This window comes from Hippopotamus amphibius, chromosome 17 (genome assembly GCF_030028045.1).
Source record: "Hippopotamus amphibius kiboko isolate mHipAmp2 chromosome 17, mHipAmp2.hap2, whole genome shotgun sequence".
NCBI lineage: Eukaryota > Metazoa > Chordata > Mammalia > Artiodactyla > Hippopotamidae > Hippopotamus > Hippopotamus amphibius.
The window spans coordinates 5,271,964-5,284,122 of NC_080202.1; the positions used below are offsets into that span (position 1 = coordinate 5,271,964).

The 12,159-nt window shown below is 36.0% G+C and overlaps 1 protein-coding gene across 12 annotated transcripts in view; it reads right to left on the bottom strand.

The window, feature by feature from the left end:
* Positions 1-12,159, bottom strand: part of MAP2K4 (mitogen-activated protein kinase kinase 4) — a 95,176-nt gene that overhangs the window by 56,685 nt on the left and 26,332 nt on the right. For 11 of the 12 annotated variants that reach the window (XR_009049895.1, XM_057714186.1, XM_057714184.1 and 8 more), the window contains one exon: positions 9,597-9,699. Coding sequence is in view for 5 of the 12 variants with exons in the window: in XM_057714186.1 (XP_057570169.1) it covers positions 9,597-9,699 (103 nt within the window). In the remaining 7 variants the exon portion in view is untranslated. Of the gene's footprint in view, positions 1-7,971; positions 8,147-9,596; positions 9,700-12,159 lie in introns of those variants that run through there. The other variant, XM_057714187.1, reaches the window with a different exon arrangement.

The following is a 12,159-nucleotide window of genomic DNA, read 5'->3' on the forward strand; positions in this document are numbered from 1 at the left end:
TTTTTTCAATTTCACTTTTCAGGTGTTCCTCTACTAATATTTTTTTAATTGATTTTGGAATAAAGATCATGTGTTCTGCGACCTTGCTAAAAGTCACTTAATAATTCTAATAATATTCTGTAAATTAACTAGGATTTTCTACATATACATATCATCTGCTCCCCCAAAAAAAGACTGGCTTGCTTCTTTCTTTCCAATCTCTGTGTCTTAATTCTTCTTTTTACCTTATTGCACTGGCTAAGACGTCTAATATAATACTAAATAGAATTGGTGAGTACAGACATTCTTATCTTATTACTAACCTTGGAGAAAGCATTGTCTTTTGTCATTAAGTATGATATTAGCTATAGGTTTTTCTCAGATGTCCTTTGAACAGCTGAGAAAACTCCCCTTCTTTTCTTAGTCTAATGAGAATGTCTATAATGAATGGATACTGAATGTTGTTAAATGTTTTTCCTCCATCTACCAAAATGATTATGCCATTTTTTTCCTTATTTTATTAATGCACTGAATTATATTGATAATTTTTAAAAGTCAAATTAAGATAAATCCCACTTGGTCATGACATATTGTCCTTTCTATATATTGTTGGATTCAATTTGCTAATATTTTGTTGAGGACTTTCAAGCATATGTTCATGAGGGATAGTGGTCTGTAGTTTTTTTTTTTTTTAAATAATATCCCTGTCTAGTTTTGATATCAGCATTATGCTAACCTCATAAAATGAGTTGGGAAATGCTCCCCACTCTTCTATTTGCTGAAAAAGTTTGTGGAAGCTTAGTCTTATTTCTTCCTTTAATATCTGATAACATTTGCCAGGAAACCTTCTCGGGCTCCAAGTTTCCTTTGAAAGTTTTTCGCTCTAAATCCCGTTTGTAATAGATACAGGGGTATTCAGGTTTTCCATTTCTTCTTGGGTTAGTTTTGATTATGTACGTCTTTCAAGGAATCTGTCCATATCATTCAGGTTATTGAATTTATTGGCATAAAGTTACTTAGTATATTTCCTTAGTGTGCTCTTACTGTCTGTGGGATCTGTAGTGATAGCCTCTCTTTCATTCCTGACAATAACTTGGGCTGCTTCTTCTCTTTGATCTGTCTTGTTAGCGGCTCATCACTTTTATTGATAGTCCCAAGAAACAACTTTTGAATTTGTGACATTCTCTATTATCTGTCCATTTTCTTTCTCATTAATTTCAGTTATCTTTATTATTTCCTTTCTTCTACTTACTTTGGATTTAATTTGCTCTTCTTTTCCTAGCTCCTTACTGTTATTCATTACTCTTTCTAGTGATTCTGTGTTTGTGCCTTGCCTAGGCATTTAAATATTTAGGAACAATATTATAACACTTTTTCTTTCTTTCTGATTCATTTAGAATCTATAATCATTCTCTCAACTGAGTTTAATTCATGCCCATTTCTTTAAAAAAAAAAAAATTGGGTAATTCTCCAAAGGAAAAAACCAGGCAACTCTCCTTCACCTCACTGTGAGTGTCACCAATCAAATCACAAAGTTTCCAATCACCTTTTGGTTACCTCTTTTATGCATGTGTGTGAGAGACAACCAAGGATCAACCAAAGACAAAAAGTGAAAATACATCGGAGTTGAAGGGGAAAAAAGGTTAAGAAAAATAGGGACTCAAACTAAGAGATCCAAAACCTAAAGTGCAGTTTCAGTAGGAGAGCCACTAGAAAATAGAAAATCAAAAGAATAAAAGAAAAATAAAGCATATATCCTAGAATGAAAGATAGTGGTTTCTAGTTTGAGTCCACTAAGAGCTCAGTGAAAGGAAAGAAGAAAGGAAGGAGAGGTGAAAAGGAAAATAAAACCAAAACAGATTTCAGACACTGGGGGAAAGACAAAACCCTACAATCATCCACAAAGAAAAGAACAGGTCATATCCCAAAGTTCAGGAATCACAATGGCATATAAGTTTTTAACAGTAACCCTTGAACACTGGAAACATCAGAGCAACACTTTCCAAACTCTGAAGAAAAATGTCCACCCCAGCATTCTATAGCCAATAAAAGTACTAATCTATTAAGAGGGTTAGATGGCATTTTCAGACATGTAAAAAACCAAAAACCTCACTTACTAAGAAAAAACACTAATCTCAGGAAGCCATTAGAAGATACACTCCCCCAAAAATGTGAGAGAATAACAGGAAGGAAGGGGGAAAAAGGAAGAGAGAGAAAGAAAGAGATAGAAAGAAAACATGAAATCCTAGAAACAAAGAATCAAATTCAGGAGAGTAATATAGCCATTCACAAAACAATGGCAGCAGCCACAAAAGTGCAGCCACTCCAGATCACAGCAAGAGTACTGCACAAACAGACAACTCTAGAAGAAAAGAACTGAGTGATCACCTAAGTAGTTAATCGTGTGGAGAGGAGATTCACAGAGAACCATTAAATGAAGCAATTATTAACTCTGGGGCAAACACGTTTGCTCAAGAACAGTAATGTAATTATCTTGTGACTCAATTTTAAATAAGAAGAAGAAAGAATACTCTGAAAAGACGCGTACTACTTTAAACAGAATTCTCATTAGTAGACAGAAGTTTGCAGAAACATGCCTGCACTACAAAGGCAAAGCACTCCTATAACATTATGAAGTAAATCAGAACTCAATACAGAGTGAAGTAAGTCAGAAAGAGAAAAACAAATACCGTATGCTAACACATATATATGGAATCTTAAAAAAAATGGTACTGAGAAACTCAGTGGCAGAGGAAGAATAAAGACACAGAGGTAGAGAACAGACTTGAGGACACGGCGGGGGGGCGGGGAGGAGAAGCTGGGACAAAGTAAAAGAGTAGCACTGACATTTATACACTACTAAATGTAAAACAGATAGCTAGTGGGAAGCAACTGCATAACAAGGGAGATCAACTCAATAACTGGTGATGACCTAGAGGCGTGGGATACGTAGGGTGGGAGGGAGGCTCAAGAGGGAGGGGATATGGGGATATATGTATACATACAGCTGATTCACTTTGGTATACAGTAGAAATTGGCACAACAGTGTAAAGCTATTATACTCCAATAAAGATGGAAAGAAAAAAAAACCCTCAAAAACTTGCTGCCTGATTACAAATGGTTGGAAAATTCATCTAAAGCAAAGCAACAAGACATTTCTTTAATGAGCATAACTTTGCAGTACTATAGGTAAAGAACCAGAGATTATTTTTAATGTCTAACTCTCTGATTCAAGAATCAAGATGATTTAAAACACCAAAACTAAATTCATTTTCAGGAAACAAGCAACTTAACAGCATTTATCACATTAATTTCTTTAAATAAATATTTCAGAATTAACATCCAATACCTGAGCTATAAACATCCAGCTTAAGGAGAATATACTAGTGACTCTCCAAGGGTGGAGGGCCACACAGAGAATCAGCTCAGCCATACCTGGTACCACTACCCTCCAAGTACCACAACCATCAGGTGCACTGAGGCAGAGGTAGAGTGTGGGACTGAGGGAAGATTAAAGACCTCTAAGTTTAAGAAGTACAGCAATGCAAGTTTTTGAAAGACGATCTCACACAGCAGCATTATTCACCATAGTCAAAAGTCAGAACCACCGAAATGCCCACCAATGGATAAATGGATAACAAAATGTCTTATATACATAGAATAAAATATTATTCAGCCTTAAAAAGGAAATTCTGACACATACCAGAACACAGACGGAGTATGAAGACATGTTGAGTAAAATAAGCCAGACACAAAAGACCAGATATTTTATAATTCCACTTATATGAGGTATCTAGAGTAATCAAATTCATAGAAACATAAAGTAGAATGATGGTTAACAGGGGCCAGAAGACAGAGGAATGGGAAGTTAGGAGAGTTTCACTTTGAGAAAATAAGAGTTCTGGAGATGAATGGTAGCAATGGATACAACATGAAGGTATTTAATGCCACTAAGCTGTACACTAAGAAATGGTTAAGATGGTAAATTTTATGTTATGCATATTTTGCTACAGTTAGAAAAAAAAAGTTTGCTGCAGTAAATCTAAACCAGCCAAAAATAAGTAGATTACCCTACAGAACTTGACACACCTGGCATTTTTTAATTTGGGGTACTAATTTGTACCTATAAATATTTCTACCATAAATATTACTGCCACTATGTGAAAGGGCTCCACCAGAGAAAAGTAGAGATTCCAAATGACTATGATTACATAAAAAATTTCAGAGATGGAAAAAAAAAAAATTTAAACTCATGTAGACTAATGGTTTTCACACTCAGGAACTGACCAGAGATGTCCTGGGACTATTCTGGGGAATGAAGGTAGACAAGACCACAGAGCCCTCTCCCACCTCCACACACAGCCTGTCAGGCTCATGCATAAGATTTTATTTGAAGAAAGGAGCACAAAACTAGCTTGATTCCTATTCATTTATATCATACTCACGTTATCTCCCCCACCCCCGCCATTTACTGTATAAAATAATGAAAGTTACTATCCTAAATCAACGCCTGAACTAAAAATCAGAGTTAAGTGACACACTGAAGGTCACAGAGACCAAGATGATGCTCCGACAGAAACCAGGACTCCAATATTAACAAAACAGTTAATCCAAGATAACAAGTGTAAAAGAGAAAGCTTCTACAATTTAACCAGCAGTAAGTGCCTACATAACTTACAATTACTGTTCTAAGCTCTAAGATGAAGCTCCACTGAGTAGGCTCACCATGGAATTAAGAATAGTAGTGATTACCTGGGGACTTCAAAACTTCTTTTTAACACTACTTCCTAGATGTTCCATGGTACAACTGAGCCTTTTTCTGCTCAAATATAATAAAGATGAATGGGATCCTACAGATCCTCTTGTCTCGACAAAGGAGCCCCTTAAATTCACAACACGTGGTTCTAAGACGTTCAGCTTCAGCCCTCAAATGTATCTTCATTCATCATTATTTATTCCCAATGTTAGCTCTTAAGCCAGTGTTTCTTCTTGTACAATCCTGATACTCTGTGAAGATAAAAGGGCTGTTCTTTCCAAATAACCATCTTATTTGGTACATTCTAAATGATTCGGCCCCCTGAGAGCACTCACACATCACTCAGCATGATGAAAGCACAAAACACAGCAGTGGATGTCAAAGTATACATACAGAATGTGATTTTGGCACAAGCCTACCACATTTATAAGAATACCCTTGGGGTATCAAAAAGACGTATAGTGCCTCATATAATCCAATCCTGATGAAAGGCAAAAGGTAGCCACTAATTTTTCCCTTTCATTTTCCTTTGCACTCTTCAGTTTACAGCTTAATCTTTCATTTAAAGAGCCAAATGGCAACATATTAACATCTGTTACATCTAGGTAGTAGGTGCAAGAGTCTCTATTGTAACAGTCATTTTTGTGTGTTGGAAATACTTATAATTTTAACCAACGATAATTAAAAACTAAGGTTTCTTGTTCAGGTTGTCTCCTCACTCTCTAAGGACTCATGAAAAGAATGATTTTCTTTTTAAGGAAATAAAAAATAAAGAAACAGATTTAGATAAATTTCTGAATATCTAAAAGCAGACAAAAATATGTAGACAAAGCAAAACTAATAAATTCCAAGAGAAAGGACTCTACAGTTTCAAAAACTTGTCAACCAAGTGCAGTGCAAAACCTTGTTTAGCTCTTGCTTCAAACTATTAACAAAAAAAGTGAAGTAATCTATAATACTTATTTGATGATATTAAAGAATTATTTATCCTACTAGGTATAATGGTACTATTATGATTGTGTTTTTAAAAAGGAGTCTTTGACTTTTAGAAGCACATCCTGAAATATTTACAGATGGAATAATATGTCTGAGGTGTGGCTAAAACTAGGAAGGGCAGACAAATAGACAAAAATAATATCGGCCATAATAACTGTTGAAGCTGCTGAAACTGACTGATAAATACATAGAGATTCATCTACCACTCTCTAGTTTTGGATATATTTGCAACTTTCCACAATAAGGGGTTAAAAAAATAGAAACAGAGAAAACTACCACCCATAACACACGGGGGGGGGGGGGGGGGGGGGGGGGTGGAGCATGCAGCTGAGGCGAGAGGGAGGACCCCAACAGGGCCTCCGAGAGGGTCCAGGGTGGACAGCACGAAGGCCTGGAAATGGAAGAGCCATTAAAATTCTTTCTAGAAGAAAGGTTTACTCGGCTCCTCCTTTCCCTTCCACCTCCCCCAAAAATGAAGACAGCATGTCTCTAAAGAAAATAAGCAACCTATCTGTAAAAAACAATGCCTCCTAGGGCAAATGTTAGCCTGCTCATTGTGGCATCTGAAGTATTCCTGGCCTAACAGCCAGCACTCAAACCATTCACAGAAAAGTCAAGTCAAGCCCACCAGCTGGCCACCTATAACCAGAGTTTCCAATAAGTCTTCTAATCTCCTCATCCTCAACTATCAATGGACCACCAAGAATTACTAGACATGTGGAAAAAAGCTAACACAAAGGAGGAAGACGAAGATAAAAGAAAAAGTAATCCTTGAGGGAACAGATTACCTATAGGATAGAAAAGAATTTTTAAATTCCAGATTTTACATCCATAAATTAAGAATAGGATACTAAGAAAAAGCCAGAATCAACTCTTAGAAATAAAAAATTAATTGCCAAAATAGAATATTCTATAGAAGGGTCAGAAAATAAAGGAAATCTCCTAGGATATAAAGCAAGAAAACAAAGAGATAGAAAATATAAAAGAAAAGTCAAAGACGCAGGGAATTTTGAGATACAAAAACTAAATAACACACATTTCAGGAAGAGAGAATAGGAAAAACATGAAGGAGTCTATCAAAAGAAAAGCAGGAGAAACTCAGAAACAGATACACAAATCTTCAAACTAAAACAACTCACCCGGTACACAGAAAGATGATCAAAGCCTAAGCATATTCTCATATGATCACAGAACGCGAAAAGGCAAAATGCTGAAAGTGAGAGAGAAATAGGTAGTCTACAAGTAACATCTCCACTGCAACAAAACAGATTCATATATGGTCCCCAAAATTTATCTTGCGCTGACACTCACCAGAATGCCATTCTCCCCTCTCTCTACCTAACCTCCTCTACAGGGCTTTCAAAATCCAGTTCAAACCTTGTTCCTTCGTGAAATTTTTCACTGAGTTGTTTATCGAAAGTGTTTACCCCTCCTGCACCATTCATTTGACATTTGATCTGTATTACCTTATGCCTTACTTCTTGGATTTCTGTCTTCTTGACATTTTATTTAAACTGCTATTTCTCGGAAAATAAGGACACTGACAATTTTTTTTTTAATCTTCCACAGAATCCTGCACCCAGGAGACATCAAATGCCAGATGGATCTGAAACTAACCCCTGGGACATATCTTAACTTCATTAGTTGCTTATATTTCATCTTATATTTTCCTAAATTCATTTAAAAAGTTTTATATTTACATCTATAACTAAAGTTCAAAGAAAACTGAATGCAAGGAAATTTTAGAAGGAGGAAACATAAATGGCATAGAGGTATCTTTTTCAAAGCCCCCAACTACTACTGCAAGTTATATCTTCTGTTTGTAAATTTATCCTAAGCAGTGATCAACACTGGTTTTTGAGTGCCTACTAGTATTCAATACACAGGAAAAACACGCCTGAGGACACGGGTGGGGAGGCAGAGGAGACATGCCGCCCCAGCAGGGAAACAACTGTCTCTGACAAGCATCATTACTAGTAGTTGCCTATTCCTGACCCAGATAACACACCAGTGCAATAATACAACTCAAAGGCAGGGTAGGAAATTTTTACCCACTAGAATCAAATTCCAAAGATTCTATCACAAAGTAAAGATGGCTATTACTGTCTCCTCTCAAACTTGTAACACCTGCTGGAAAGAGACAAATAAAAAGCCTAGCTGGTTACCGGATTATTATGAAGTAGTTTAAAAGAGAGAGAGACAGAGAGAGAGAGAGAAGAAAGAGAGAAAGAGAAACAAACCTGACTGACTCAAATTTTGAAAGAAAGCTTTTCTTCATCCTGTTTACAGTTTAAAAAAAAAAAAAAAAAAGATTTTGTCCATGAATTCCCCTCGACATCAAGCAAGTCTTGAGGGAAAAGAGTATAAATATGTGGAAGTTTTTTAGTTCTGGATGCAAATCAGGTTGTCTTTCTCTTTGTCAAAGGGGGCTTTAAAAAAAAGAAAGAGAAAGATTTGTTAAGTTTGGCAATCACTTACATATCCTTCTTTTTTAGACTTCAAATATGTGGTTCAGCTAGCAACCAAGGTAACAGAAATGGACTATGTTCAAGAATTAGTTTTGTACCAGCTTTCACTAGAAATTCTAGGAAATGAGGAAGGAGGTTCTTTTAAGAGTGTTTCCTTGCTGCTGGAGCTCTGACTAATTAAGCAGTACTAAGAATTTCCTTCCTCAGTGTGTTTCAGAGAAGGTAAAAAGGTTGAGCTCTGACAAGAGATCTCCTTGTGAACAGCAGTCTGATAAAGCTGACAGACACCACTCCCAGCCAAATAAACTGCTACTCAGCTTTCATTTACAATTTCTTTCACTCCCCTTAAGGCGACAGGTGCAAGCCTAAGAGCATACAGACACACGGACACACTGTTCCTTCTAGACACTGATGTTTCAAAAATAAGGTATCTTCAGCATTCCTGTTGCAAGACACTACCTTCTACCAATGTGTTACTGTTTGCAAATACAATGCATACCAAATGTCAAAAGAAAATAGCAATAAATGTGCCTCTTTGGGAAGAATATTCGTAGTCTAAAAAAGTTTGAATACAAATTGTTGAGGAATTACTACAAAACTATTAAATAGTGGATTCTGACAGTTTTTTTAAACCACACCTTCCACTTGCTTTATAGTTCTCAATACTAGAACTAGGTGAAAATTATTTTTCTGGACATGAGTAAGAACATAAATCCACTGGCTTTGACTCTTCATGTTCTCGCCAAGTTTGAGAAGACATAATTATTTAATTCATTTTGATTCAAAGATTTCTGTAAAATATTATTGTGATGAGATTGTTTTAAATTAACTAATATATTTCTAATACTCTGCAGTGAAATGCTACAATATCATTTCTATTTGTTAATTTAAAAATATTAAGGGAATCAACTTAAAAAAAAAATCACTGACACGTACATATTCTTTCAATTTACTATGACATGGAAATCTTACAAGCACTCAGTATATTACGAATGGAAATCTATTTTGTCACCTAGTAGGTGGGGATGGTTTGTGCAGATCTACAGGAGAGAGTAAGTTTTCTAAATACTGCTTACACTTAACTGGAAATCCAGAAGGAAAGGTATAAATAATATTCTCAGAATTCAATAAGAGAGAAATTAAAACGATTTAAATGTATCTGGATCTTTGGCTCTTTTATTCCCTTGAAATAAACTTTAAAAAGGAAAATTGTAACTGTCTGCCTACTTCAGACTACAGAATCAACAGCTTTCTATTTAAGTTCAAATAGTAATATTTCAAATGGCCCATTAGATAAGAGAAATATCAACCCCTCAACTTAAAAAAATTCATAAAATACAATAATTTTAAACTCTTGCTTGAGTTGAGTCTTTTATTTGATTACCAGGAATACTCACATGTGTGGGTTTTGAACTCCTGCAGGATTGGGATTCAGAGTAAACCTTGCTGTAGATTTGAAAGGTGGATTTGCAAAATTCAACTTCAGTGCTTTGCGTTTACCTAAGAAATAACAAATAAAAAGTAGAAGTTTCAAGTACTATAAAACAGGTAGGATTCTGAGGGCATAAGAAATTCACACCAAAAGGCAGAAAATTTTGCTTTAACATATAGTTAATATAATATTTTGAAAGCTGGCAAAGAATTTCTCAGCATTAAGGAAAAGTAAATAACAATGATCTAAAGATGTTACTAAACACAAATCACTCATTATCTCCAAAACAACAGAAAAGAATGCTCAGTTCTTCCAGTTTATATTGTTCAGAGATGCTAAGGCTTTTGTAAGTAAAAACACCATTATAAAAATCATTCCCCTCAGCAGATATATTGAAAAATATTAAAATATTAGCACCTTTCCAGTGTTACATTTTAATTCCTTAGTTTAACAAAAAACATTTTCCCTCAAATGTAATATAAATAACTGAATGAAGATACGAAGCATTCTGCAACCATAATGGGCTAAAAGCATCATGGTACAGTCAACTTCAAGTCAATAACATAGGTATGCCAAACAATCATTTTGGGGGGGGGGGGGCAATTTCTTTGGTGTGGGAAGGGGGAAGTATTGATATTTTATATTATACTGCAAAAAATGTCCTTTACAGAAAAGAAAGAAAATACAGAAAAGATAAAGAAGCGAAAATATACAAAATATTATATATACACATATAAATACATAGGGTTTTAAAAACTTGCATATACACTTGAAAGTCCAACTACCCCAAAATATTCATTGGTGCAGACTATCTTCTATACATAGAGACATTACTTTTTTCCTCTACCATTAAAATCAGACTACAATACTGTTTTGTAATATGCGTTACTCACTGACCATATGTTTTTCTATGTCAATAAATCTTATAAAACTATTGCTACAGGGTCTGATATATGGAACTCTGGTAACAGAGCTGGGTTTTCTGCATTTTTGGTATACCCTGGTTTCACGTACACAGAAAGGATGCTTCTTCCAGCACTCAGAAGACAGATCAGAGGGCTCAACCTGCTCAGGCCGGTGCGTTCACGAGATACGGAAGGCTGAGCGTGCCGCGCTAGGCGCACAGGACTGCAGGACAAGGGCACGGGGCTCCTGGGGGGCTCCTGGACCCGCTCTCAGGGATGGGCCTTTCTACAGGATAATGGCAGTTCCCAAGAAGCCCACCGTCAGACATAACCATAGTACAACATGAATTTTCCACATGAGCTGCCCTTGGGTACCAAATTTTTTTAAAATAATTTTCATTTGACCGCAAGTAGAGAAAGGACATTCAAACTATACACACAAAAGGTACTCTACAAAAAAAAGCAGATTTGACTGTATAAAAAAAGCAAACTCTGTATTTACTAAAAAAAACTTTAAAAAATTAAATAAAAACTTGGGGAAATCCTTGCAATACAAAATCAAAAACTCTATATAAAGCCATCACACAAATCAAGGAAAAAAACAGAAAAACTGGCAAGGGTAGGAAAAGTTAAGAAAACTGAGAAAAAATTACGAAAGGTACTCAACACCAAAAACAGTTAAAATTTTTGTTCATGTGAAACTGGGAAAGTTTAGAGGTTTTATTTTGTACACAAATACTTATTTACTTTTTAAATGATAACATGGTGATCAGAGTGACCAGATAAAAGAACTAGCAAAATACACTGCTGGTAGAAAAGTAACCTCTGGCAAGAAGTTCAGCAATACACAAGAAGCTTTAAGTGAATAAGTTCTTTCACTTCTTGGAAATTTGTCTAAGAAATATTTAAAGCAGAGGACTATTCGCAGTCCCTACTAGATTCTGAAATCACTCAGGACTGCTTGCTCACTCCTTTCTTCCTTCAGTTTTCTCCCTTTTTGAATGGGAATATCCGTAAATGTTATCCAATGCCTGACCTACCACGGTATTTTGGAAGCAGATAATTCATCTCATAGTTACTAGGTTCACAGACGGAGAAGAATTTTGCGTCACAATGGATCACACTCAAGAGTCTCACCCATACTTGATTTAGATGCTTTTGATGATGAGGTGAGCTGAAGATGTCTAGACGAGGTCTACATCTAAGCTGATGATGTAATGAGTTAAGACTTCTGGGGATGTTGGAGGAGGGTGAATGTATTTTGCATGTGGGGCTATATGGGGGCCAGAAGGCAGACTGTAGTGGACTGAAAAGGTAGCCCCCAAAGTACCAGAACCTACGAATGTTACTTTATATGGCAAAGTTTCTGGAGATAAGATTAAGAACCTTTGCGATCACAAATTTGAATGAGCTCAACACTTAAAAAACTCCACAAATCACTGGGGGAGGTCCTGACTTCAGCTGGAGGCAGCGTTGCTTAAGGAGCAGCAACCATGTGTCCCATTTTAAGGGCAATGAGCAAAACATCCAGTGTCCCCAGGAAAAAAGAAAAAAAAAAACCTCCACAAATCAAAAGCTGAACATCATCTGTCGTGTGTGTGTTTGAAGCTGCCTGGTACATCA